General features: G+C 45.5%; 1 protein-coding gene across 1 annotated transcript in view; it reads right to left on the bottom strand.

Moving 5' to 3' along the window:
* Positions 1-377: 377 nt before the first annotated feature.
* Positions 378-13984, bottom strand: part of LOC148481365 (protein unc-13 homolog B-like) — a 140599-nt gene continuing 126992 nt past the window's right edge. Inside the window, exon 9 of the mRNA XM_088453624.1 lies at positions 378-515. Coding sequence (XP_088309750.1) covers positions 454-515 — 62 coding nt within the window. The 3' untranslated portion in view covers positions 378-453. The remainder of the gene's footprint in view (positions 516-13984) is intronic.

Genomic DNA, 13984 nt, shown 5'->3' with positions numbered 1-13984 from the left:
GAAGTTATCCTGACGTAACCACCATACCCGGAAGACACGGCTGGAGTCCCCATACCAGGTAAGTCACCACTAGACCACAAAAGAGGTTTTGTCGACATTCTAATCATGTTGCCATTTCATCAGTGTCGACATGATGGATGTTGACGCGGGCAATGTCGATATGACGAGCAAGTTGACTTTCTCATGTTGACAAAATATCCACCCACCTTTCGCGCCTCTCTACAAGAACATCTTTGGGGCCATCTGGCTCTTCCGGTGATTTGCTGGTGATCTTTTCTGGCTGCGCCTCACTCCCTCCTTGTGGTCCCCCAGCTTTCTCGGCTTCACGGTCATTGTACCACTCCTGGTCACTTCTCCTCTGATTCACGCAGGTGCGGAAAGCGAAGTTTGGATGGTGGCGCTCTTCCTCCAGGTCCAGAGACGGCAGATTCTCGTGGTAATGGTCGGACTCGCTCAGCTGCGAGCTTCCTTGGCTGACATTACCCGACGAGCCATACCGGCTACTTCCCGTCGGACTGTGACAAAGAAAATACAGGTCAGTCGCTAAAAGGAGAGATCATACAAACACAACTAGCTAGTATATGGATACAGGGGAAAAAGCAGAATACCGTGAATTGTCCAAAATACTACTAGAGACGTTTAGTTATGTAAAAGGAAAACTTCGGGGATTAGCGGGATATTTGGTTCAAGGCCAAACGGCACATTTCTTGATTGTTTCTATATACTGACAATAGCGTCAGGATGCGCTCGTTGCAGATGGGTCCTTCTGCAGCCGCCTATTAATATTGTTCATTTCTGTTTAAATCACTTGTCTGGCTCCAGGGTAACACTTATCTACATCAACAACAGCAGAACAAAAAGGATCTGACATGGTGTAGCTCCCATAGATTCCAGACACTCGCTCTAAGGCCACTGTAATGTCACAGCTGACAGGGCCCAGGGAGCCGGGCTAAGTATCTACCAAACTGTGGGGACTTCCCAGACATCAGACCCTCGTCACTCTGCAGCTGGAGGCAGGACGAGTGTTGGGGGATGAATGTTATACGTTTTGTACAAGCAGGTCATTTCGTCAAATAAATAGATTTGGACGTTCGGTATGTATTATGTCCGGTCCAGGCTCCATCATTAAGTAGTCCTGGTGACCCGCAACTTATTCCCACTATTGTCCCTTTATTAAAATCAACCTCAATGAGAGGAGGGTAACAAGACCACATAACTACACGTGTAAAGGAGCCCGTACAGGATCTTCTCCAGTCTTCTGCTTATTTCCCCAGATTAATCATCAAATACGGGTACAGTCCAGCGCACAGAATGGTTTGGGTGATGAATGCAGCAAGCAGGTAGCACATAAATATCAGCACGTACTGTAAGCCCAAACTCACTACTTACTGAGCTCTGCAAATGTCCAACAGAAATATATCGTAAAAACCAAATAAATGAATAACACTGACTTGTTTGAGGCACATTTTACTTGTCGGAAGCAGCGCGGCGTTAAAAGAGGGCACCAAGAACGGTCATTCTTTAATATTGCATACATTAAATTTTGAATTCTATACACAGGTCTCCACCCATGCAGACTTTACCAGTTCCAAAAACTAGCATGGAAAAAAAGAAGACAACAGTGCCTCTTTCCTAGTACCCCCCTTTACTGAAGATGTCGGCACATTGCAGGGGCGGGCACAGACATCATAGCGCCAAGAAGCGGACATCACTAATATACACAAAAAGCTCCTAGACAAGGGGCACTCCGGATCCTCTATGACTGCACCAAGGACATTTTTAAAAGGACATTGCAAATGGTCCCGAGCTCAGAAATTGGCAGTGAACCAAATGTGCTGGTCCTATATGTCCATGGCTAAGTACCCCTGGGCTAGGACCAGGACCACCCTTGATTTTCTCCATTTGAGTTCTAGCTGGAGAAAATGATTGGTGATCTGGCAGGATGGGTGTGTAAGGGGCAACAGGATTATGGGGGGTATAGAAGTAAACAAAAATGGATAAGATCTGCCTACACTAGAGGATTCTGCAGGTTACGGGATTGCTATAGTCACGTACAAACTACAAAAACAATCTACGACCAACAAAGACTAAAATGTTCCTTATGTTAACAGCAGGTGATTCTACTACGTTAGAACAAGCACAGGCACATATAGTGCATTATAAATGGCTGCACCATAGGCATCATTTATTATGCTCTGAGAACTGGCCTTGGTTCCACTCTACTGAGCCCTGTTGGCAGTTCCTCAGCACAAGGGACCGGGCAGGCTACGGCACTCGGCACAACATCGCTGGTCTTCGTTTCAGACGAATCTTGATCATCCACTGATTTTACAGAAATCGTATCCAAGCTTCCTGAAGGGATTTCCAAACAAGGTGACGGACTTGAGCTCAACCTAAAAGCATCACATTTATCTTTGCTTTGAGGCTTATCGGTAAAGTTTGGTAGCCTAGTGCTAGATGATTCAGAGCTGCTATAAACAAGTGTAGTTCTTGGGTCCGGACCAGATCCAACTTCTAGATCTGGATCTACGTCTCTCCGCTGCTCACTGTGGTCAGAGCTGACCTCCCTTTCGCATGTACCGAGATTCTCGGCGCCAGTGTTCGGAGGGCAAGGAAAACTGGTCAAGTCACTGACAGGTAGATCCTTGCACCAAGCCAAGGACCGTCCCGTCTCTCCAAATACAGGGGACTGGCTGTTATACTGCTTCTCCAACTTTTCTTCCGAACTGACGTCAAACAGAGACGACAACTTTTTAAAAGTAGAGATGAACCCGGGTTGTGGGGAAGAGGATTCTGGAGCCTGGGACTGCGTAAGTAATGGCCCTGACAGATGTTCCTCGTTTATTGATGGGTAACCATTAGGGGAGTCGCTAGCAATTACATTAAATGATTGAGAAGACCATGGAGAAGTTCTATCTGTACTACTGGCCGTGCGTAAGGAGTCCTCCCGTTGATTATCGAAGCATGAATCCACAGGATAAATGTTCTCCTCTGATCTATAAGGTGGGCCTGCATCACACACCTCCCCATCACCTGTACTGGAAACTGAGCTACCTCTTGCGTTGGGGAAGTCTCTATCAAGGCAATCTTTGGAAGAAGGAATGTTATTCTCAGTTATTGAGCTAGAGTCTTCCCTTGTTTTCTCTATTTTGATTGAATCCTTACCAGGGAGATTACAGACACTTTCACTAACAGAAGTTGGCTTTGTGAAATTATTCACTTGAATACTTGACTTGGGGGAGCTGGCATCTCTATTTGCGGGCTTTGAAGTTTCAGGCATTTTACTGGGCACTTCAGGGGAGGACTTAAAAATACCGAAAAAATCATTAGACAAAGTACTTGTCTGAGAAGATGAGAAGCTGAATAATGAGCTTTTCTTGGGGAATGCGGAAGACGAAGACTGAGATGTAAAGAAAGAGCCTGGCTGGTGTTTCGGCGCCTCGCTCGAATTTGCAGAAAAAACATTAATCTTCGACATGAAGCTGGAGAACATATCAGCTGGAGAGTTAAACACAGACTTTTCTTCCTCTGACTGCTGAGATGTACTTGCTGAACCAGGCTGAGGCGAGGTTTTCAAAAAAGGAACATTTTCTTTCTGCCGCTGACTCGGAGAGAAGTCGCTTTGTACAAACCCACGTTCCTTTGAAGCAGGTACTCCTTTCTGCAGAAATGTGCTGCTGGAACGGTTAGAAGCACGAATATCCTCTTGGGATTCCAACAGGCTTTCCTTCTCCGACCCAAGGCCGCCTGATTTTTCAAAAATATTGGATTCTTGCCCACAGGGGACAGAGCTGGGATCACCTGAAGCTTCACTAACACAAAATACATCATTTTCCCTGTGTAGAGAAGGTAAACGTGCTTCAGAGAATGGCGTGTCTTTTTCGTTAAACGGTGGTGTGATTGTTCTCTCGTGATTAGCTGTGCAATCGCCAGGAATGACGTCACCGTCCATCCGATTAACATTCTCAGGAATACGAATGTACTGCTCTTTCACTGCTGCATCAATATCGTGGCATGGCTCCATCATCACGCCATCTCCTTGTTCATATGGCTCCGACTCTGCACCATCTCCACACTGCTCCGAAACTGGAGAAACATCATACCAACACGTCTCTGGCAAAGAACCATCTGCATATGCACAGGGTTCTTCCGGCACTAAACCATTTTCACACTGTCCTGGCATTAGACCCCTGGTGTATTCATAAGGTTGTGGAATTGGAGCATCATTATACTCATACACCTCTGGCAAAGGACCATATGCACAGGGTTCCGCCGATGACTCATCTTCACATTGTTCTGGCATTAGACCACCACCATATTCATAAGGCTCATAAACTGGAGCATCGTCATATTCGCACGTTTCCCGGAAGCCACCATCTCCATATGCACAGGGTTCCGCTGATGACTCATCTTCACACTGTTCTGGCATTAGACCACCACCGTATTCACAAGGCTCAAACACTGGAGCATCATCATACTCATACGTGTCCCGGAAGGGACCATCTCCATAGGGTCCTACCAATGAATCATCTTCACATTGTTCTGCCATTAGACAACCACCATATTCATAAGGCTCAGAAACTGGAGCATCCTCATACTCGCACGTATCCCGGAAGGCACTATCTCCATATGCACAGGGTTCCGGTACTGAACCTTCTTCCAGTTGTTCCAGAGTTACACTATCTTCATACTGTCCCAATGCTAGTCCATCATTGCATTCACAGAATTCAGTAACTGCATCATCGTCAGACACACATGGCTCCAGAAACTGGCCATCTCCATATGTACATGGTTCCAGTAATAGACCACCTTCATTCACACAGGCTTCATGCCCTAGATCATCTTTAGGTTGTTCACATACTGAACCAGCTTCATTATATTTGTCATGCAAGAGTATCTTTTCAGACTCCCAAGTTTTCTTTGATCTTTGCATGGACAGTAAATTAATTGCAGGATCACCGATGCCACTGGAACTGACTGAAGAAGTTGGCCTTTTCTCAAATAATGAAAATCCAAACAGATTGGAAGAGGCATTACTATTCTGGGCCAAATCTTCACCAGTATTCGGTTTACTTGAAGAGAAAAACGCAGGTAACTTAAAAATCCCTTGTTGTTCGGACTCTTTGGTTTGAGCAGTTTTCGGAGTTTCCACAGGCGAGGACTCAGGTTTTCCCGATCTACTGAAAAATGAAAATATAGTGTTGGCAGTTTGTGACAAGCTGTCGGCTAATTGGTTAGTTTGTTGGACATGTTTACCGGGCAGCTCTGGTTTCCCATCTTGGTGGAATTTCGGCCCAGGCATCTCTGCAGTCTGATCTGTAGATCTGATTATTGGTTTAACAGATTGAGGTGGAGGTATAACTGGCTTAAAAATGTTTTCTTTCGAGGATGAATCAGCACCAGAGTCTTTTGCTACTTTTTCTGGAAGCTCACCTAATGAGCTTACAGATCCACAGCTATACCGCTCATGTGCGGAATTAAGATTTGTATTCTGACTGCTGTCTCGAATAGTCTCCTGTTTCTTAAACAGTTTATTTCTAGATGTGTCGTCAGCGCAGGTTTTCTTGTCATCGTTGCTGAACTCCGATGATTTATCAGAAAACATCTTCTCAATTGGCGATCTAGAAGCTACATCAGGCTGTTTTGCAGTCACCGTTTCCGATTTAAAGAGATCACCAAGAGAACCAAAAATGGATGAAAGTCCAAGTTGCTCTTTAGAATCATGAGATGTGTCGAGGGGTTTATCTGTCTTTTCGTTTTGGAAAAAGCTCATGGAGTTCCTGTGCGATGGCTCTGGCGTCTGAGCTGGGCCCGACGTTACATTATCAATTTGCGCCTTGAAAAACTTCAAGAAGCCAGAAGTTGTATTTTTATCACCGCTGGTTTTGGCAGTCTCGTCCTCATTAATATTAAACAACTGGAGGGCGCTTTTCAGGAGTGTTTTTTCGGGAACACTTTGGTGGGGGGCACTGGTATGATGAGCAGTTGGCTGCTTACTAGACATCGTGAGATTTTCTTCTCTAGGTTGAGGGTTCAGAACCGGAGAGTTGGTATATGTATGCTTAGCGGTCAGATTTTGGGCACCGCTATTACTACTTAAACATGGCTGTTGGAACGTCTCACATTCTGGTTGTGATTTGTTTGTTTTGATTCTCTTTGTATAATTCAGACTGTCATCGCAGTTCGGTTTTATGTATTCATCATCAAGAGGGTTCGTTATTATTACTCTATTTCTGGTCGTGTCGTCAATCACTGTGGGTGAGTCAGATCTAGAAAGTGTAGGAGAAGGTTTAACATCTTCATTCTTACTTATTAAACCACCCAGAGTAGAAATAAAAGTAGACACAGGACTGAAGAGAGTTCTTTTTACTTCAGTTTTTTCTGCAGGCTGCGGTTCAGTTCTCGGCACGGACTCTACGTTAGCGGCAGGATAAACATGAAAGTTGGAAATTGCTGAAGTCCTACTCTCTGAAGTCCAAACCGGAAGACGCTTTGCTAGGCTGGGGTCACCAGAATCTATTCTGAGATGCCTATGGTTACACTTGCTAAGATTCAGAGAATGACTGTCATACACATTTTCTCCATCCGGCCTAAGGTCCACTTTAAGTTTCTGAAGTCTGTAAGTTGAGAAATCTAGAGGCTGATCCCTCTGGGAGTAGACGGATTCTTCGAACATGTGGGAAAAAGTCTCCAAGTTCATCAACTGGTTGCTTCTATTCAAAGCTAAATCCAGGGGGCTATTTACAGTATTGTCATCCATTTGCTCGTCTACAACAAACCACGGGAGCTCTCCATTGCTGAAAGGTACCTTGAATCCACACATCATAACCTCATCTTCTAATAGAGGAAAATCGTTATCTAGGTCTTCATATTCTACGTACAGTCCAGGGTCTGGCGTGCAGATGTACACGTACTCTCCTGTCGGATCGGTTAATAGGGAATATACATACAGCCCATCACTGTACATGTAATACCCACAATCTCCTTCTTCCGACTGCCACCACAGGCCAAATTCTAGTAATGCTAACCACTCCCAGTACTCATCATTGTCAAGAGAGAACATTGCACTTTCACTCAAAATTAAAGAGTCATAATTAATCAGGCTCCACAGAGAATGGTCGACGTGGGGCGAAAAACTCAGGTCTATGGGTAATACATCACTTACACTAAAGGCATCATACTGCATAGAGTCAAAGTCGGTGCCCTGCTTGAGAGACACATCAATGAAATTCAAATCACTAATGTCCATATGTCCGTCCTCCAACTGGGAACAGGATAGCCAGTCCACTTTGGTGTTTACATCTTTCTTGCACAGGTTAATGACTGTGCCGTTCACTTCCGCTAGCACCGAAACGTCACTAGACAGACCATTTTGACTGACATGCCGAGTGGAAGGCTCCCTGGCACACGTGTCTGGATACCAATCTGTAACATCATATTCCCACTCATAACTGCAGTGGCTCCTGGCTTCTTCCAAACCTTCACAACTGATCGATATGCCAATATGATTATCAGTGGGACTCGAGCTGTTTTCAAAGTCGTCCATCCAACATAAACCGGAGTCTTCAGTCTCTGAGTCAAACTGGATAGAAACGTCTCTTGAAAAGCATTGCAAATTACCGTGACGCCCACCACCATTGCTCCCATCCCCATGTCTTTTTTCCTGCATTAAGTCGCAGCTGTTATCAGATTGCACTAAGGTTTCTTTATTTCCTTGAGGCACAGGTAACAGCTGCTTGAGTCTGGTGAGCACCCCAGAGTCATTGTCTTCTGTCAGGCCACTAGAATGACCTTTCATACTTCCCTGAGAAGATCCTTTTTGAGCACGATCCACAGGAAACGTGGCACCTTCTTTACCACTGGATAGATTTTCACTTGATGTGAATCTAAATAATCCTGAAAGGAACCCTGTTGATTTTGTATCTTGAGAACGTTTGCTGTCTTTCACATTGTCGCTTCGGCTGGAAGCAACGCTTTCACTGGACGAAAATGTAAACAGCCTGGAGATGAACCCTTTTGAGGCTTCTTTGTTTTCAGGGTTCTGGCTCAGCTTCATTAAACCCCCTCCAGGATACTTCTGGTTGTGATCGAGGTCATTGACTGAGTTGGTTGCATGGACTTGCATCATGCCGGAAGAACGCTTTTGCTCTTCAGATTCCATTCCATTCATACACGGGGAAAAGTCTGCATTGTCCAGATTTGCCTTCACAACACCACCAGCAGCTACTGAACAGTCCGTCTTACATAGAGCTTGCGGCTTGTTTATTTCAGTCCCATGAAGGCCTATTTCTTTAGCAATGTTTTCCTTACAGAGCAACCTTGAGTCATTACCTGCTTGTTCATTGACTACACCTGTAGAAGACATATCTTCAGCAGAAGAGAATTTATCGAAATAGGAGAGACTGCTTTTTTCATCAGAAGATTTTTTATCTGGAAATCTCACAGAATATAAGAAAGGGATTTTAATTTTGCCCAATTTAAAAGAATCATTGTTTGGAATATCAGTTTCTGACTTAAAGCCTCTCGCGGCTGCCATGTTGTTTGTATTGTTTGCCGGACAGTCAGAGGACTGAAAGAAAGATTGACTAGAAGACTTTTGCAGAGGGCGTAAAACTTTTACGTCAGACTTTGGAACGGTTTCATATATTCTGCTGGACGTTTGTTCGTTCCCGGGACCATTGGATTTCAGTAAAGCAGAGTCAGGCGGTTCAGGTGTCACAAGTGAACCCGACATTTGATTTGGGTAGGTTTTTCTCGAAATAGCTTGTGATTGGTCATTTGTATTCCCTTTGACATTTGTCATACTTGCGGTCACACTTCTGACAGAAGATGGTAATATATCTGAAGGTTGTTGTTCATCTGAGCTGCTAAGTTTGATAACATTGTGTAACAACTCACATTCTGGTTTTGGAGCTTGCAGAGAATGACCGGAGTTACATACATTAGTTTTGTCCATGTGAGGTGGTGTGGGAAGGTTACCGTTTAATGGAGGGGAATTTACAGGTAACGGTGGAGGTTGGCCTTTGCTCTCTTGGTTTTTGTGAAGTCCCCGATCTTGGGTATTCACACCATGTGGCAAACGATCTTTTGGTCCACACTCTGAACCAAACTTTTCCTCATTATTCTGTTTCACGTTTGAGACATTACTACCGATTTTAAACCTACTGTTTAAGATTTTCGATATTCCCCCGGTTGTGGGGTGCTCCTGTTTCTCGGGAGCTGAAGCAACTATTTTCTCCACTGATGTTGTGATATGTTTTGCCCCTGAGCTGACCTTCTGCGTGATTGAGCTAAACAAGGAGTTGACTGTGTTTTTTATGCCAGACAAGTCTGGAGGTGACTCCGACTTAAGACTAGTATCCAAGCTTCTGGTTTCTACATTATTAGTCAGAACATCCGTTTTATCAATATGATTTGGTTTATTCTCTACGCTACCGCTGTTCCAGTTGCCGATTGGCAAGGTGTGAAATCTATTAATCTCTTCTTCCTTTTCAGCCAAGTATTCCGAAACAGATTCAACTAAACACTGTAACTCATCCATTGTATCTACATATTCTTCACTTGGCTCTTCAACTGGAGACAGTTTGAGACTTGAGTAGCCATATTTGCTGGACATTTCCTTAGCAGAGCTGTTGTACTGATCAGGTTTTAAATTACCATCTGAATTTGGTTTAAGACTACTTAAATCCATCCTATTATTGTAAAATAAACTAGGGCCACCCCAAGACTGTGAAAGTACTGCCAGCTCTTCCAAATCATCATCAGAAACCGGGGAGCCCGGTAAGCCATCGGATGCACTGCTGTCGTACTCCTCCAACGTGTCAAGAGAAGAGCTGTGGCCTAGCATGGCTGGCTTGTTGGCAGCTGGTTCCTGGCAGATGTTAATTTGCAGTATATCTTTCTGCTCTGCATTACGGAGGTCATGGGTTCGTCTTCCACTCTTCACCAGTAAGCCGTTCTTATATGGTCGTAGAATGGGATAGAAGGAAAGTATAGGCTCGTTGCTGCAGTCATAGGATCCATTGCCCCATAAAATGTCCTCTGAAGAGTCAACATTTTGTATTTTCACCGTTTCCGTCTGCGGCACAAGCACAGCCGAATGCTCCCTTACATTGAGGCTTGTGCCATTGGCCTCTAGTCTACGGCTCTGGGTGTGACGATTCTTTTTTACTTTTCGCCTGTCAATTGTATTATATTCTTCTGGGTATCTGGGGGTATCGGATTTCCGAATTAAATCTTTGACAGGCTTCAGCTTTTCTGGCCCTGGATAGGGTGTAATCCCTAGGTTCCCCTCCTCTAGTTTGGCCTCCTGCCAGTTCCTCTGACTCGCTTTTAGGAATTCTTCTATGAGCCGTTTGCCTAGCACCTCACACTCCTCTTCCCAATCTGCATCCACAGAGCCAGCCTCACCAGGGATGATCCTAACGCTCTCGTTCCTAACTACCGAGGGTTTCCTACCGAGTATACAGGGAATACGGAGGAAGGAAGGAAGGAAGAAAAAGAAAAAGGAAAGAAAAGAAAAAAGAATGAAAGACACGAAAAAACTTTCAGTGGGTACCAATAGCAAAAACACATCCCTGATTTATGTGTACCCCTATATTAAACCACACAGGCCCTACATGTATCCCCCATTACACCACACAGGCCCTATGTGACCCCCCCATTACACCACACAGGCCCTATGTGACCCCCCCATTACACCACACAGGCCCTATGTGACCCCCCCATTACACCACACAGGCCCTATGTGTACCCCCCTATAACACCACACAATACCAATGTGACCCCCCCCCAATTACACCACACAGGGCCTACATGTACCCACCTATTACACCACACTGGCCCTATGTGTTCCCACCTATAACACCACACAGGCCCTATGTGTACCCACCTATAACACCACACAGGCCCTACATGTACCCACCTATTACACCACACAGGGCCTACATGTACCCACCTATTACACCACACAGTACCAATGTGACCCCCCCAATTACACCACACAGGCCCTATGTGTACCCACCTATTACACCACACTGGCCCTATGTGTACCCACCTATAACACCACACAGTACCAATGTGACCCCCCCAATTACACCACACAGGCCCTATGTGATCCTCCATTTACACCACACAGGCCCAACGTGTACCCCCCTATAACACAACACAGGACCTACGTGTACCCCCTTATTACACCACACAGGCCCTATGTGTACCCCCTTATTACACCACACCGGTCCTATGTGTAACCCCCTATTACACCACACAGGCCCTATGTGTACCCCCTTATTACACCACACCGGTCCTATGTGTAACCCCCTATTACACCACACAGGTCCTATGTGTAACCCCCTATTACACCACCCAGGACAAATGTGTACCCCCGTATTACACCACAAAGGCCCTATGTGTACCCCCCTCTTACACCACATAGACCCTACTTTACATCATGCCGGCTTCATGTGTACCCCATTACTGCATCACCCTGGCTCCATGTGCACCTCCATATTACACCACATAGACCCTATGTGATCCCCTATTACAGCACACCCGCCTTATGTTTACCCCACTATTAACATCACGCCGGCTCCATGTGTACCCCACTACTACTTCACTCTGGCACCATGTGTACCCCAATATTACACCACACCAGCTCTATGGCTACCCCCATATTACACCACACCTACACCTTGTGCTACCCCATGTTACACGACACCCCCATATTACACACCTGCTCTGTAAGTGATTAAAATAAACCACCACACCTGCTACATACGTACCTTCATATTACACCACACCTGCTCTGTGAGTATCCCCATATTACACCACACCTGCTCCATACGTATCCTCATATTACACCACACCTGCTCTGTGAGTATCCCAATATTACACCACACCAGCTCCATGCGTACCCTAATATTACACCACACCTGGTCTGTGAGTATCCCAATATTACACCACACCTGTTCTGTGAGTATCTCCATATTACACCACATCTGCCCCATATGTACCCCCATATTACACCACACCTGCTCTGTGAGTATCCCCATATTACACCACACCTGCTCTGTGAGTATCTCCATATTACACCACACCTGCACCATATGTACCCCTATATTACACCACACCTGCTCCATATGTACCCCTATATTACACCACACCTGCTCCATATGTACCCCTATATTACACCACACCTGCTCTGTGAGTATCCCCATATTACACACCCGCTGTGTGTATCCCCATATTACACCACACCTGCTCTGTGAGTATCCGCATATCAAACCACACCCGCTCTGTGTGTATCCCCATATTACACCACACCTGCTCTGTGAGTATCCCCATATTACACTACACCAGCTCTGTGTGTATCCCCATATTACACCACACCCGCTCTGTGAGTATCCCCGTATTACACCACACCTGCTTTGTGAGAATCCCCATATTACACCACACCCGCTCTGTGAGTATCCCCTTATTACACCACACCTGCTCAATATGTACCCCTATATTACACCACACCTGCTCCATATGTACCCCTATATTACACCACACCTGCTCTGTGAGTATCCCTATATTACACCACACCTGCTCTGTGAGTATCCCTATATTACACCACACCTGCTCTGTGAGTATCCCTATATTACACCACACCAGCTCTGTGAGTATCCCCATATTACACCACACCTGCTCTGTGAGTATCGCCTTATTACACCACACCAGCTCTGTGAGTATCCCCATATTACACCACACCAGCTCTGTGAGTATCCCCATATTACACCACACCAGCTCTGTGAGTATCCCCATATTATACCACACCCGCTCTGTGAGTATCCCCATATTACACCACACCTGCTCCATATGTACCCCTATATTACACCACACCTTCTATGTGTGCATCCCCATATTACACCACACCTTCTCTGTGTGTATCCCCATATTACACCACACCAGCTCTGTGTGTATCCCCATATTACACCACATCCGCTCTGTGAGTATCCCCATATTACACCACACCCGCTCTGTGAGTATCCCCATATTACACCACACCCGCTCTGTGAGTATCCCCATATTACACCACACCTGCTCCATATGTACCCCTATATTACACCACATCTTCTATGTGTGTATCCCCATATTACACCACACCAGCTCTGTGAGTATCCCCATATTATACCACACCCACTCTGTGAGTATCCCTATATTACACCACACCTTCTATGTGTGTATCCCCATATTACACGACACCAGCTCTGTGTGTATCCCCGTATTACACCACACCTGCTCTGTGAGTATCCCCATATTACACCACACCCGCTCTGTGAGTATCCCCTTATTACACCACACCTGCTCCATATGTACCCCTATATTACACCACACCTGCTCCATATATACCCCCATATTACACCACACCTGCTCCATATGTACCCCTATATTACACCACACCTTCTATGTGTGTATCCCCATATTACACCACACCAGCTCTGTGTGTATCCCCATATTACATCACACCCGCTCTGTGAGTATCCCCATATTACACCACACCTGCTCTGTGAGCATCCCCATATTATACCACACCCGCTCTGTGAGTATCCCCATATTACACCACACCTGCTCCATATGTACCCCTATATTACACCACATCTTCTATGTGTGTATCCCCATATTACACCACACCTGCTCCATACGTACCCTCATATTACACCACACCTGCTCTGTGAGTATCCCTATATTACACCACACCTTCTATGTGTGTATCCCCATATTACACCACACCAGCTCTGTGTGTATCCCCGTATTACACCACACCTGCTCTGTGAGTATCCCCATATTACACCAGACCCGCTCTGTGAGTATCCCCTTATTACACCACACCTGCTCCATATGTACCCCTATATTACACCACACCTGCTCCATATGTACCCCCATATTACACCACACCTGCTCCATATGTACCCCTATATTACACCACACCTTCTATGTGTGT

The sequence above is a fragment of the Taudactylus pleione genome, unplaced genomic scaffold (genome assembly GCF_031769625.1).
Source record: "Taudactylus pleione unplaced genomic scaffold, aTauple2 ptg000584l, whole genome shotgun sequence".
NCBI lineage: Eukaryota > Metazoa > Chordata > Amphibia > Anura > Myobatrachidae > Taudactylus > Taudactylus pleione.
The sequence above is the reverse complement of the archived record's forward strand: the minus strand, read 5'-3'. Positions and strand labels throughout refer to the sequence as shown.